General features: G+C 44.5%; 2 protein-coding genes across 2 annotated transcripts; both read left to right on the top strand.

The window, feature by feature from the left end:
- The first annotated feature begins 561 nt into the window (after positions 1-561).
- On the top strand, positions 562-3,031 carry LOC142988624 (galactose-specific lectin nattectin-like). Its single transcript, XM_076137842.1, has 7 exons — positions 562-649; positions 748-792; positions 1,005-1,020; positions 1,118-1,209; positions 1,338-1,472; positions 2,442-2,550; positions 2,733-3,031. The coding sequence occupies exons 2-7, from the start codon at positions 748-750 to the stop codon at positions 2,792-2,794; spliced, it is 459 nt and encodes a 152-aa protein (XP_075993957.1). The 5' UTR covers positions 562-649; the 3' UTR covers positions 2,795-3,031.
- A 3,978-nt stretch (positions 3,032-7,009) lies between these two features.
- On the top strand, positions 7,010-9,462 carry LOC142988625 (galactose-specific lectin nattectin-like). The gene is made up of 7 exons (XM_076137843.1): positions 7,010-7,081; positions 7,180-7,224; positions 7,437-7,452; positions 7,550-7,641; positions 7,770-7,904; positions 8,873-8,981; positions 9,164-9,462. Exons 2-7 carry the CDS (start codon positions 7,180-7,182, stop codon positions 9,223-9,225), a joined length of 459 nt encoding a protein of 152 aa, XP_075993958.1. The 5' UTR covers positions 7,010-7,081; the 3' UTR covers positions 9,226-9,462.
- The last annotated feature ends 6,329 nt before the right edge of the window (positions 9,463-15,791 follow it).

The raw sequence follows: 15,791 nt of genomic DNA, 5'->3' as shown, positions 1-15,791 counted from the left end.
ACAAACTCTGGGTGGTGAGCAAAAGAAAGTGATGGTGGAGACGATGAATGGATGAATGTCTCTCATCTCATCCCACCTTTGACCCTGAAGAATGGCAGCACCCGTTCAGATTCTGCTCCATCTGCAGTGAGATCTTGTGGAGCCGAGCTGAGCGCCGCCACTTCCTGGAGACCTCAGATGATTTTTGAACTGATGTGACAATGAGACATCCAGACCTTCTTCCTGAGGTGAAGGGGACTCCAGAGTCTCAGGGACTCTGAGGAGTCATGGTTTATGAATCAGTGGAAACCTTTCACTTCTTTTCTATCTTTGTCACTTTGATGAAACTTGATGCAGCCGTGGAATCGTTCCATCTTAAAGTCACATGGAGCTCCTGAGGCTGAAACCGTCTCAACCTTATTAACCTTTATTCAAAACCACACAGATCTGCTGCTTATTTACTGAAGGCAGCTCCTTGATGTGTCATTATAGACACATGATAATACAATGTTTGTGTGTGTGTGTGTGTGTGTGTGTGTGTGTGTGTGTGTGTGTGTGTGTGTTTGGGGCGATGTTTTGAAGGTATAAAGGTGCTGAGTTTCTTCCTCCAACATCATCCTGACACAGAAACCTGCTGCTGCAACATCAGCTCCTCTTCATCACCACTGAGGTCAGTGTCTTAACTTTGTTTGGTCTGATTCTGTGATGCCTTTACTGTCTGAATAAAAGCTCAGTCATCTGGACTCCTTCCATGTCTCTATTCCACAGATGGCATCCTTTCTTCCGCTCCTCACGCTCCTCACTGTGGCTCTGGTGAGTCAAACACACACTCAGGTTCTTAGGGCTTCATCTTCCATTCCAACTGTGTAGTGTTCTGTGCTTTCTACTTCATCTTCCTCACTTTCTCTCCTCCTTAGTTTATTGTCTTCAGATCTTCTTCATTCTCTTGTTGATATCTTAACAGCAATTTGACTCCATTGCTTTTTGATTTTCCCTCTGACTTTGTGTTTCTTCTTCCTTTACAGTTTGCCTCAGCTGAAGGTCGGTCCTGCTTCCTTCCTTTGATTACATGTTGTGCAAATGAACATGAACACAATCATTGATACATTTTGATTGACTGACTGGTTCTGTGTGTTAGGGCGCTGTTGGCGTCATTCCAGGGGTTGGGGCCGGTGTCACGGTCGTTATTTCCTGCCTGTATTGAGGCCTCTGAGCATGCCTGACGCTGAGGTAACCAATCAGCTTCCAGCTGCTCTTTAGTCATTTCACCTTTAGTTCAGAGGTTTTCCTGAATTTTAAAAGTTCATTCAGACTCTTTTCTTGTTTTTAATCTCTTTCTCCTTTCTCCTCTCGTTAAGTCTTATTGCATGAGAAGCGGGGGACATTTGGCCTCCTACCACAACTTGAGAGAACGGAACTGTGTGCTGAGATTGATCCGGGCGAGATTTCACAGAGCTCGCAACACCTGGACTGGACTTTACGACGCCCTTAAGGTCAGTAAAGAACAAGGAAAGAAAAATCCTCCCAGAGTTGCATGAGGACACGTCAGTCAGTTGATCTCAGAAGAGTGATGCCTACTGTGGCCAATCACATTAATGTGGGGGAGGAGAGGACACGCCCCCTCCAAGTCAGAAGGCAGATCTCCGTCCAACTAAAAAATGTTACAACTCATCTCACATTTCCTTGGACTCTGAAGAAGGAGAAGGAGAGACTTTGACTCAATGTCGACGTGTTTCCTTAAGATAAGATAAGATAAGAGATAAGCTAAGATAAGATCGTTTATTTAAGTCATTTTGCATGCAACTGACAGCAATCACACACAATTGAAATTTGTCTTGCACCCCCTACATATCACACACACAAACACATGCACTACAGAGGGGGTGCAGGGCAGCCATTTTTCGGCGCCCATGGAGCAGTTGGGGGTTCGGTGCCTTGCTCATGTGCACCTCGGCAGTGCTCTGGAGGCAAACTGGCAACTCACTAGCTACCAGTCTGCTTACTTGGTCCACATGGGGGACTTGAACCGGCGACCCTCCGGTTCCCAAACGGAATCTCTACAGACTGAGCAACTGCCTCGCCAAATTTGTGTAGCACACTTGACTCTTATTGTGTTTGGTAACTTTATTCTCCCCTGACTTTGCTTTCTCTGCCTTTCCTGACTGAAAAGCCGTCCTGCTGCAAGATGCCTGATTACATTCACTCTCTTTCTGCACGAGTAGAGAACACAATGAAAATGTGACTCATCGTCATGTCATCCTGTCTTAAAGTGACAGTGCACCATTTCCTGGTCTGGGTCTTCAATGGCAAAAACCCATCCTGGTCACATTGGATGAGTTATGGAGCTTTATGAAGTATTAACAGTTAGAAAGGGCAAACTGACACATAAGCTCAGAGTACACACATATACAAGTACCAACTATTCAATTAACAATCATTTTTCCACATCCATCCTCTTCCAGGAGGGTCGCTGGTTCTACACCGATGGCTCCAGATTTAACTACAGACCCTGGCATCACGGGGAACCCAACAACTGGAGGAATGAGGACTGTGCGGAGATGTACTCCTCAGGTACCAAATACTCACTGTATCCTTGGCAACCAGGGCCACCAGGGGCACCAGGGGGGACTGGATCTGGACTGGATCGTTTGTGCTGTTAGAGTTAAAGATGCCACAAAGACAAAGAATGAAACCTTCATCACACAGACCACAGAGATCCAAACTGTTGTCTAATGTCTGACGTCTTTCCACAGGACGCTTCAACGACCGCAGGTGTGGAGATAGAAGATCCTTCGTATGTGCCAAACACGCGTGATGACCTTCATCATCCTACCATCAGGTCCAACTCATCCTAAACAACAGGCCTCAATGATGTCATCATTTGGAAGGCTGATCCACTGTGGAGGCGTTGTAACAAACATCAACAGAATCACCTCCCTCCTTCATTCATCATCAAACTCAAGCTTTCATTGTGATGCTAAAGTTCTGGCTCTGTTCTGATTGTGGTGAGAGTGAAACCTGCTTGGATTCAATAAACTACTTGCATTCTGAATTTGGTTGAGCTTCTTTCTTTCTTTAAAGCTCATTTTAGTTTGTATTCTTATTTGGGGTCCCAGCACAAAATGCTGAAACGCTCAAATGGTAATTTGATCTTTTCTGCTAGATTTGCCTCCAGCGGAAAAACGCAAATCGACAAATCGACTAAATAATTTCAAAATCACAAAATGTTTCCAATATTTGACGTATAAAGTTATTCTGTTTCTGTTTTATGACTCAATCTTCTTTGTTTTCTACTCGGATCCACTTCCAGCTCCAGTGGACTTGGGTCAGTTTGTCATGACCCAAGTTTCACTTCACAGACTTGTTGACTTGGAAAGACTCGAAAAAAAGAAGAAAAAAAAAAAAAATAGAATTATTGTCGTCATCCCAAATCTGATCAGTAAAGTAATACTCTGTAGCACTTTGGGATTGTTCCTAACTATGCAAAGTGCTCTACAAATAAAATGTATTATTATTATTATTATTATAAATGCAGAAATCATGGAATCAATCCCAACTTCCTCCAGCAGAGGGCAGAGCTGCTCACACTAACGAGCAGACTGAACCTGAACGCATCATAATAATTAATAACTTTATTCAGCGGGCAGATTTAAGACATTACAACAAAGCAAACATGTAAAGAAAAAAGCAGAGGCGTGATTTTATACAATACATTTATGTACACGTATACACTTTAACAAACGCACAGAGCAGCTGATCAGAGTCCCTGCTTCAGTCCAGTGTGAGGTGGATCAGCTGTAGAAATACAATGAGACAAACCTTCAGGCAGAGGCCACGCCCCCTCGTGTTTGCTTCCACGGGGGCAAAGTAAAAACTACAAGAGCAAAAAAAGCAAACCACAAAGGTCAAAGCCTCAACTGTCGCACTTCCTGTTGGATTGGTCAGGCCGTCGTATGAAAACGTTTCAGTCCAGACTTTTGTCTTTAAACTTTTCTTACAATTCTTCAGAATGTATGAATGTATGTTCACCCTTAACTCCTCGCCATCCCTTTGGTTTCATCAACACAAGCTCCTGTGCAGCATCAGCAACCCCAACGACCGCTGTTGTCATGGCAACTGTGTGTGTGTGCGTGCGTGCGTGCGTGTGTGTGTTTGTGTGTGTTGTAGGCACATTTGTCACTGTTGTCCAATGAAGATTCAGCTCACACACACACAGAACAATCAACAAACAAAGGCACTCTGGGAAGGATTTCTGGGTAAATGTGTCAGAACGGAGACTTACCATGATCTGTGTGTGTGTGTGTGTGTGTGTGTGTGTGTGTGTGTGTGTGTGTGTGTCTGGGAGCCTCCAGGTACGTGAGCGAGGTCACAGCAAAGGTCTAGGAGCCGCCGTTCTGGGCTTGATGCTCTGGCTGAGTGCGTCTCCGTGGTTACTGCGCCGTCGGTCTGGGCTGGAGGGGGCGGGGCAGGAGAGGCGGGGGTGTCGAAACAAGACATCCACAAATGAGAGAAAGGGGCTAAACAGGCAACGACCCCCTCCCAGGAGAGAGGCAGACACACCCTCCTTTCAGGTCTCTAACTGTTGTGTTCAAAATTCTTCTTCAGGCCAGCAACAAGGACTTCAAGGAGAGGGAGAGAGAGGCCACACTTAGGCTGTTTATCAAGCAATAGAGGTTAAAGTTGTGATGCAGAGTATCTGACTCAGCTGAGATCTCATGGTCTCAGCTGAGGTCTCATGGTCTCCGTTGAGGTCTCATGGTCTCAGCTGAGGTCTCATGGTCTCAGCTGAGGTCTCATGGTCTCAGTTGAGGTCTCATGCTGCTTCAAATGGTCCACAGACTTCACGCAGTTAACTGTCTACATTTCCACAACATGAGCCCGAACCTTGGATTTCCATACAATTTATACTGTTCAGTGTGTGTGTCTTCTTCGTGTTGGTTTGTGGTTGGTGCACAGGCGTGTCCACGCCCATCGGCACACGATTCCCTCTTCTCAGGTCCTGTGCATTACAGATAGTATAGAAGTAGTGCATCTTGCCGTATCTGGCGATGGTATGCCAGTGGGGGTCTTCTCCTCTTGCTGACAATGTACCCTTTTGTCAGTTATACATTTCCTAAATTGGAACTCGGTATTGAGCTTCCTGTTGAACATGGGCTTTCTGAGAATCTCTTCTCTGTGAGGCTCTTATGTTGGAGGCCCACTTGAGGCCTTTACACTAACACAGTACTTTCCACTAGGTCACAGCCGCCTAGTTCAGGGGTCTTCAACGGTTTTCAGGCCAAGGACCCCCAAACTGATGGAGAGATGGAGCAGGGACCCCCTTCTAAATATATTGTATAAAATTGTTTTTTATATCAAACTGGGCCTAGTGTCCTGTAGAAACATAGCTACCCTGTTAATGTGCATTAAATTCTAAGCTATGCGGCGAGGTTCCCGGTGAGGTTCCCGGTGAGGTTCCCGGTGAGGTTCGTGGCTGGGGTTCGTGGCTGGGGTTCGTGGCTGGGGAGGCACTGACTCTTTCGAAATCAGATTTACAAATATATACAAATTCAACAGAGAGCAATGCACTCTCTCAAATGCAACAAATTCAACCACATCTAGAAAATGATGACATTTTCCCAAATTTGACAAATATTTGAATTTGCCCCAAACTTGCTGCAAATGATCCTGGTGCCATCTAGATGATGTAGTTGAGATTCTGGAGCTCTCGCTCTTTCCTTGTCGAAGAGACGGCCCTTTCACAGAAATGACCCATTTGATCATTGGTAACACTGACATTTTTGTGACACCCAGTTATGAAATGAATACATATAAAACACTCTTCAACCTCCATAGCTCTGTAGCCCTGTAGGTTTTGGGACACAAAAGTCCAAATGTTGGAAGACTAAAGTCCTAATATCCAGAGAATTAGACAGCTGAGCCTCAGCACAATGTCTTTAATGTGACACAAACTGTGTTTTGCTGCTGGACTCCATGATCAAAGTCAATACAGCCTGAGAATAAACTGCTGAAGAAGTTTGCACAGCATTTTCATGTTTAATTTGATGTTTACCAAAGATCCCCAGGTTATTAAACAATATCAGAATATGTTCACATCCTTAGGGCTTCATTCAGTGATCTCAATGTGCTGACACTGCCTAATTTGCCAAACTCCTGTCTGTCACACGCTTCCCTCTCTTGATCAAACAGTCCCATGGTCGCTCTCAGGCTTTTGTTGCAGTAATAAACTATGATAAAGCTTCTTTTTGGTTGGTTGGACATAAAGGAGCAGTTCCCCTAGCATACACAGTGTAAGTTCAACCTTATGGTCCCCATAAAGACATCTAACCCATAATAGCTCTACAGTCTTGCTTCCTAGTGATTCCCTAACAACCAGCTGGCAGTGACACAAGTTGCAGTTTGGATCTAAACCTAAATGCATCCTGATCTGAAGGTAGAGAGCTGCATCTTCATCAACTCTTACCTCTGATCACAAACTCTGGGTGGTGAGCAAAAGAAAGTGATGGTGGAGACGATGAATGGATGAATGTCTCTCATCTCATCCCACCTTTGACCCTGAAGAATGGCAGCACCCGTTCAGATTCTGCTCCATCTGCAGTGAGATCTTGTGGAGCCGAGCTGAGCGCCGCCACTTCCTGGAGACCTCAGATGATTTTTGAACTGATGTGACAATGAGACATCCAGACCTTCTTCCTGAGGTGAAGGGGACTCCAGAGTCTCAGGGACTCTGAGGAGTCATGGTTTATGAATCAGTGGAAACCTTTCACTTCTTTTCTATCTTTGTCACTTTGATGAAACTTGATGCAGCCGTGGAATCGTTCCATCTTAAAGTCACATGGAGCTCCTGAGGCTGAAACCGTCTCAACCTTATTAACCTTTATTCAAAACCACACAGATCTGCTGCTTATTTACTGAAGGCAGCTCCTTGATGTGTCATTATAGACACATGATAATACAATGTTTGTGTGTGTGTGTGTGTGTGTGGGTGTGTGTGTTTGGGGCGATGTTTTGAAGGTATAAAGGTGCTGAGTTTCTTCCTCCAACATCATCCTGACACAGAAACCTGCTGCTGCAACATCAGCTCCTCTTCATCACCACTGAGGTCAGTGTCTTAACTTTGTTTGGTCTGATTCTGTGATGCCTTTACTGTCTGAATAAAAGCTCAGTCATCTGGACTCCTTCCATGTCTCTATTCCACAGATGGCATCCTTTCTTCCGCTCCTCACGCTCCTCACTGTGGCTCTGGTGAGTCAAACACACACTCAGGTTCTTAGGGCTTCATCTTCCATTCCAACTGTGTAGTGTTCTGTGCTTTCTACTTCATCTTCCTCACTTTCTCTCCTCCTTAGTTTATTGTCTTCAGATCTTCTTCATTCTCTTGTTGATATCTTAACAGGAATTTGACTCCATTGCTTTTTGATTTTCCCTCTGACTTTGTGTTTCTTCTTCCTTTACAGTTTGCCTCAGCTGAAGGTCGGTCCTGCTTCCTTCCTTTGATTACATGTTGTGCAAATGAACATGAACACAATCATTGATACATTTTGATTGACTGACTGGTTCTGTGTGTTAGGGCACTGTAGGCATCATTGCAGAGGTTGGGGCCGGTGTTACGGTCGTTATTTCCTGCCTGTATTGAGGCCTCTGAGCATGCCTGACGCTGAGGTAACCAATCAGCTTCCAGCTGCTCTTTAGTCATTTCACCTTTAGTTCAGAGGTTTTCCTGAATTTTAAAAGTTCATTCAGACTCTTTTCTTGTTTTTAATCTCTTTCTCCTTTCTCCTCTCGTTAAGTCTTATTGCATGAGAAGGGGGGGACATTTGGCCTCCTACCACAACTTCAGAGAACGGAACTGTGTGCTGAGATTTATCCGGGCGAGATTTCACAGAGCTCGCAACACCTGGACTGGACTTTACGACGCCCTTAAGGTCAGTAAAGAACAAGGAAAGAAAAATCCTCCCAGAGTTGCATGAGGACACGTCAGTCAGTTGATCTCAGAAGAGTGATGCCTACTGTGGCCAATCACATTAATGTGGGGGAGGAGAGGACACGCCCCCTCCAAGTCAGAAGGCAGATCTCCGTCCAACTAAAAAATGTTACAACTCATCTCACATTTCCTTGGACTCTGAAGAAGGAGAAGGAGAGACTTTGACTCAATGTCGACGTGGTTCCTTAAGATAAGATAAGATAAGAGATAAGCTAAGATAAGATCGTTTATTTAAGTCATTTTGCATGCAACTGACAGCAATCACACACAATTGAAATTTGTCTTGCACCCCCTACATATCACACACACAAACACATGCACTACAGAGGGGGTGCAGGGCAGCCATTTTTCGGCGCCCATGGAGCAGTTGGGGGTTCGGTGCCTTGCTCATGTGCACCTCGGCAGTGCTCTGGAGGCAAACTGGCAACTCACTAGCTACCAGTCTGCTTACTTGGTCCACATGGGGGACTTGAACCGGCGACCCTCCGGTTCCCAAACGGAACCTCTACAGACTGAGCTACTGCCTCGCCGAATTTGTGTAGCACACTTGACACTTATTGTGTTTGGTAACTTTATTCTCCCCTGACTTTGCTTTCTCTGCCTTTCCTGACTGAAAAGCCGTCCTGCTGCAAGATGCCTGATTACATTCACTCTCTTTCTGCACGAGTAGAGAACACAATGAAAATGTGACTCATCGTCATGTCATCCTGTCTTAAAGTGACAGTGCACCATTTCCTGGTCTGGGTCTTCAATGGCAAAAACCCACCCTGGTCACATTGGATGAGTTATGGAGCTTTATGAAGTATTAACAGTTAGAAAGGGCAAACTGACACATAAGCTCAGAGTACACACATATACAAGTACCAACTATTCAATTAACAATCATTTTCCACATCCATCCTCTTCCAGGAGGGTCGCTGGTTCAACACCGATGGCTCCAGATGTAACTACAGACCCTGGCATCACGGGGAACCCAACAACTTGCGGAATGAGGACTGTGTGGAGATGTACTCCTCAGGTACCAAATACTCACTGTATCCTTGGCAACCAGGGCCACCAGGGGCACCAGGGGGGACTGGATCTGGACTGGATCGTTTGTGCTGTTAGAGTTAAAGATGCCACAAAGACAAAGAATGAAACCTTCATCACACAGACCACAGAGATCCAAACTGTTGTCTAATGTCTGACGTCTTTCCACAGGACGCTTCAACGACCTCAAGTGTGGAGATAGAAGATCCTTCGTATGCGCCAAACGCGCGTGATGACCTTCATCATCCTACCATCAGGTCCAACTCATCCTAAACAACAGGCCTCAATGATGTCATCATTTGGAAGGCTGATCCACTGTGGAGGCGTTGTAACAAACATCAACAGAATCACCTCCCTCCTTCATTCATCATCAAACTCAAGCTTTCATTGTGATGCTAAAGTTCTGGCTCTGTTCTGATTGTGGTGAGAGTGAAACCTGCTTGGATTCAATAAACTACTTGCATTCTGAATTTGGTTGAGCTTCTTTCTTTCTTTAAAGCTCATTTTAGTTTGTATTCTTATTTGGGGTCCCAGCACAAAATGCTGAAACGCTCAAATGGTAATTTGATCTTTTCTGCTAGATTTGCCTCCAGCGGAAAAACGCAAACCGACAAATCGACTAAATAATTTCAAAATCACAAAATGTTTCCAATATTTGACGTATAAAGTTATTCTGTTTCTGTTTTATGACTCAATCTTCTTTGTTTTCTACTCGGATCCACTTCCAGCTCCAGTGGACTTGGGTCAGTTTGTCATGACCCAAGTTTCACTTCACAGACTTGTTGACTTGGAAAGACTCGAAAAAAAGAAGAAAAAGAAAAAAAATAGAATTATTGTCGTCATCCCAAATCTGATCAGTAAAGTAATACTCTGTAGCACTTTGGGATTGTTCCTAACTATGCAAAGTGCTCTACAAATAAAATGTATTATTATTATTATTATTATAAATGCAGAAATCATGAAATCAATCCCAACTTCCTCCAGCAGAGGGCAGAGCTGCTCACACTAACGAGCAGACTGAACCTGAACGCATCATAATACTTAATAACTTTATTCAGCGGGCAGATTAAAGACATTACAACAAAGCAAACATGTAAAGAAAAAAGCAGAGGCGTGATTTTATACAATACATTTATGTACACGTATACACTTTAACAAACGCACAGAGCAGCTGATCAGAGTCTCTGCTTCAGTCCAGTGTGAGGTGGATCAGCTGTAGAAATACAATGAGACAAACCTTCAGGCAGAGGCCACGCCCCCTCGTGTTTGCTTCCACGGGGGCAAAGTAAAAACTACAAGAGCAAAAAAAGCAAACCACAAAGGTCAAAGCCTCAACTGTCGCACTTCCTGTTGGATTGGTCAGGCCGTCATATGAAAACGTTTCAGTCCAGACTTTTGTCTTTAAACTTTTCTTACAATTCTTCAGAATGTATGAATGTATGTTCACCCTTAACTCCTCGCCATCCCTTTGGTTTCATCAACACAAGCTCCTGTGCAGCATCAGCGACCCCAACGACCGCTGTTGTCATGGCAACTGTGTGTGTGTGCGTGCGTGCGTGCGTGTGTGTGTGTGTGTTTGTGTGTGTTGTAGGCACATTTGTCACTGTTGTCCAATGAAGATTCAGCTCACACACACACAGAACAATCAACAAACAAAGGCACTCTGGGAAGGATTTCTGGGTAAATGTGTCAGAACGGAGACTTACCATGATCTGTGTATTGTTTTATTGTTTTATTGCAGACAGCAACAGCATAACACAACGAACTAACACACGTAACACCTGAAGTGTAGTTTCTTCACCGTATAACATACAGGTAGAGACAGTATAGGTTGAGAACAGCACCGCCATCTATTGGTATAAGTACTGTATAACAACACTCCCACTTACTTTTACAATAGGATTTAGAAGTCCTCTTAATTTTCAAAAAAAAAATCTTTTACATTGTTTTTCAGGAACTCTTTTTCACATTTTTCAGAAATTGCTTTGACCAGGCAGCGTTCTTCGTACACCTGTCAAGCATTTTAAATAGGGAAAAGTCCGATCTCTCCCCTGAGATATTCAAATCTCTGTCTAGCCAGTGGCTTGGTGAAGATATCCGCTTTCATGTCAGTTGTTGGACAATATTGCAGTTTTATTTGTCCATTCTGTACACATTGACGGATGTAGTGGTAGCGAATGTCTATGTGTTTGGTCCTGGAGTGATTCACAGGGTTCTTCGCGATTGCGATGGCTCCTTGGTTGTCTTCCAGGATCACTGTGGACATAGACTCCACTCCTAGATCACACAGTAGTCGTCTCAGCCAGATTCCTTCTTGAGCTGATTGACTGAGTGCGATGTACTCCGCTTCTGCTGTTGAAAGTGCGACTGTTGCTTGTTTCTTGCTGAGCCAGCTCACCGCTCCTCCACTCAGAAGAAAGATGTTGCCTGTTGTTGACCGACGATCATCCTGATCTCCAGCCCAGTCAGCATCTGAGTATCCGATTAAGGCTTCAGAGTCTGACTTCTCATACTTGAGAGCAAAGTTCACTGTTCCTTTTAAGTATCGAAGTATCCTCTTTACAGCAGTCAGGTGTGAAGCGTCTGGATTTGAGTTGAACTTTGACACAGCACTCACAGCGTGAGCTATGTCTGGTCGTGTGCCCATTGCAGCATACAGCAGACTTCCAACCATTGACTGATAAGTATGTTGATGCACTGACTTACTGACACCATCACTCTTTCTCAGCTTGACGTTGGCATCTGCAGGAGTTGCTACAGGATTGGCATTATCCATTCCATATTTCCGAAGTATGGCTTCAATGTAATGCTTCTGATGAAGAATGACACAGTTCTTTCCTTTGTCCTGGATCACAGAGATGCCCAGGATGTAGGATAGCTCACCCATATCTTTCATCTTGAAGCGCTCCTTGAGAGCCGTTTTGAGCTCCTTCATGCTCTCAGTTGATTCTGTAATCAAAATCAAATCATCCACATACACTGCTAGTATCTCAAGCTCTTGTCTTGATCTCACAAACACGCAGGTGTCTGATGTGCTCTGTTTGAATCCAATTTCCATCATGAACTCTGTGAAAGTCTTGCTCCAACAGCGAGGTGACTGTTTCAGTCCATAGATTGACCTTTTCAGTTTGCATACCAGATTTTCCTGCCCCGGTTTGATGTAACCCTCTGGTTGCTCCATGTATATTTCCTCTTCCAGGTGTCCATTAAGGAATGCAGTTTCAACATCCATCTGGTGCACATACAGATTGTTTTGAACAGCAAAGGACAATAAAGTACGAATAGAGCTAAATCGTACCACTGGTGAAAACGTTTCATCATAGTCAGCACCATACAACTGTGAGTAGCCCTTAGCAACGAGCCTGCACTTGTATCGTTCCACTCTTCCATCACCATGATGCTTAACTTTGAACACCCACCTTGATCCTACTGCCTTTCTGTCTCTTGGCAAGTCCACTAAGTCCCATGTCTCATTTTCCAGCAGTGACTCATATTCCAAGTCAGCTGCTTCCTGCCACTCTTTTGCATTAGGACTCTCCATTGCCTCTTTCAGTGAGAGTGGCTCTGTCACACGACACACGTTAGCATAATGATCAACAGTCACTACATCAGCAAACTCATCATATCCAAATCTTCTTGGAGCATTTCTGATTCTGTCATTTTTTCTGACAGTGCTCTCAACAGTGACCTCATCATCTCGTGTTTCACTCTCATCTGTTGTTGTAGTAATTTCGTTCTTTGTGCAGGGAACTTTCACTTCCTGCTTCCAGTTGAAGTTTGATTCGTCAAAGACGATATCACGACGGATTAGAATCCTCCTTTTTTCTTCATCATATAGGCGATAGCCCTTGGCATTGTTTGCATATCCCACGAAGCGAAGTTTCACAGTCTTTTTGTCCAGTTTTCTTCTCTCTTCATCTGGGACATGTGCATAGGCAATACAGCCAAACACCTTTGTGTGACTCACATCAGGTTTCTTGCCACACCATCTCTGGTACGGTGTCTCTCCCTTTAGAACAGAAGTAGGTAGCCTGTTCTGTATGTAGGCTGCGGTGGCTACAGCCTCTGCCCAGAACATCTTTGGTAACCTAGCATGAGACAGCATGCTCCTAGCTGCTTCAACTAGTGTTCTGTTTTTTCTTTCAGCAACACCATTTTGCTGTGGTGAGTGGGGTACAGTCATTTCATGGTGGATGCCTTGAGCCTTCAAGTATTCTTGAAACTCTTTTGAGGTGTACTCACCACCATTGTCTGTTCTCAACCTTGAGACGTTCAGCCCACACTCGTTTGTGAAAGTTTTTTCAAATTCCTTGAATTTGTATAGCACTTCATTCTTCTGTTTCATGAAGTACACTTTGCAGCATCTTGAGTAGTCATCTATGAAAGTGACAAAATATTTTGATCCACTTATAGATTCAGTCTGCATGGGACCACAGACATCACTATGAATCAGCTGCATCCTGCGCTCAGAACGTATTTTTCCAATCGACTTGAATGGCTTTTTTGCCAGTTTGCCTTCCACACATCCTTCACAGAAGGGAACTTCCTTTTCTGTAGAGAAGTCCACTCCGTTCACCAGACCTTTTAGTTCCTTCAGTTTGGTAGTGTGACCAAGGCGCTGGTGCCACAAACTAGCAGCTACTGATGCACTGTGAAAGACAGAGTCACTTCCTTCCACATCCAGCTGATAAAGTCCATCAGATCTTTGTGTTCCCATTCCCTCAAGAGATCCATCTCTTCCACGAATGTAGCAGCGAGACCTCTTAAACTGTACTGTATTTCCCTTTTTGGTAGAAGCTCCCACTGAGAATAAATTCCCAGACAACTTTGGAACATACAACACTTCATACATAGTGACATTTTTTACATTACTTGACTTGAAAGTCATTTTCATGTTGACATTTCCGATTCCTAGGGCGTTAACCACCCTACCGTCACCGAGTTTCACTGACTGTGCTTTTGAGAACTGCTGGTACTCCTGGAGAATTTCTTGATCACGTGTCATGTGCTTTGATGCTCCTGAATCAATTAACCATTCAGCCTGTTGTGGTCTGCCAGATACTTCCCCTCCAGTCACAAAGGCACTCTCAAATGGGTCATCTTCATCCTCCAACATCATATTTTTGGCTTTGTGGGTTTTCTTTTTAGGTTTATTTTTCCAGCTTGGACAGTCACGTTTGATATGGCCTTCTTTCCCACATTTATAGCATCTCCACGTACTTTGTCCTGCTGCTCCCACTGCTTTGGAGCCATCGTGCACATTTCCAGGAAACTGTGATGACATGGCTGCAGCACCACCTGACGTAGCACCACTGTTGTCATTAACATTAACTCGCTTTTGTTCTTCATTGATTAATGCTTGCTGAACAAACTTCAGTGTCAGGTTGTCGATTTTTGTTTCTAGTGCAGTGACAATTGTTGCATAACTTTGTGGCAAACTTCCCAATAGTGTCACAATTTGATCCTCTTCTTCAATTACAGCTTCAATTGCTGATAATTGATCAGTTAGCTCCTTCATTTGTTTTAGATGCTCTGTTAAACTATCTCCTTCTTTCATTTCACATCTGAAATATTTCTTCTTCAGAAATAGTTTATTTGCCAAAGTATCTCTCTCAAAATTGGCTTTCAGCGTAGTCCACGCTTCTTTGGGAGTCTTGCAGCTTGTTATCAGATACATCTGTGGCGTACTTACGTTCAGCACGACCGTCGAGAATGTTTTCTCTCTCCGTCTGGTAAACTCAGCCTGTGCTGCTGCGCCAGCGTCTCCGGGTAGCGTGTCTTCCTCTGTTAGCATACCCCATAGTCCTTTAGCCTTTAGCAAGTGCTCCATCTGAAACTTCCATGTTGCCCAATTCTCTGGTCCGCTCAGCTTGTCAATAAACAGCTTGTCCTCCATTGTGAATTCCCACAATACTGTTTATCTCACACACAATTCCGTGGTCTTCAGCTTTTTAGCGATGCTCTGGGCCCATAACCTATTGTTTTATTGTTTTATTGCAGACAGCAACAGCATAACACAACGAACTAACACACGTAACACCTGAAGTGTAGTTTCTTCACCGTATAACATACAGGCAGAGACAGTATAGGTTGAGAACAGCACCGCCATCTATTGGTATAAGTACTGTATAACAACACTGTGTGTGTGTGTGTGTGTGTGTGTGTGCGTGTGTGTGTGTGTGTGTGTGTGTAAGTGTGTGTGTCTGGGAGCCTCCAGGTACGTGAGCGAGGTCACAGCAAAGGTCTAGGAGCCGCCGTTCTGGGCTTGATGCTCTGGCTGAGTGCGTCTCCGTGGTTACTGCGCCGTCGGTCTGGGCTGGAGGGGGCGGGGCAGGAGAGGCGGGGGTGTCGAAACAAGACATCCACAAATGAGAGAAAGGGGCTAAACAGGCAACGACCCCCTCCCAGGAGAGAGGCAGACACACCCTCCTTTCAGGTCTCTAACTGTTGTGTTCAAAATTCTTCTTCAGGCCAGCAACAAGGACTTCAAGGAGAGGGAGAGAGAGGCCACACTTAGGCTGTTTATCAAGCAATAGAGGTTAAAGTTGTGATGCAGAGTATCTGACTCAGCTGAGATCTCATGGTCTCAGCTGAGATCTCATGGTCTCAGCTGAGGTCTCATGGTCTCAGTTGAGGTCTCATGCTGCTTCAAATGGTCCACAGACTTCACGCAGTTAACTGTCTACATTTCCACAACATGAGCCCGAACCTTGGATTTCCATACAATTTATACTGTTCAGTGTGTGTGTCTTCTTCGTGTTGGTTTGTGGTTGGTGCACAGGCGTGTCCACGCCCATCG

This window comes from Genypterus blacodes, unplaced genomic scaffold (assembly GCF_046128005.1).
Source record: "Genypterus blacodes isolate CSIRO-AG114 ecotype Tasmania unplaced genomic scaffold, CSIRO-AGI_Gbla_v1 ptg000337l_1, whole genome shotgun sequence".
NCBI lineage: Eukaryota > Metazoa > Chordata > Actinopteri > Ophidiiformes > Ophidiidae > Genypterus > Genypterus blacodes.
Note: the sequence above shows the minus strand (reverse complement) of the source record. Positions and strands in the feature narration are given on the sequence as shown.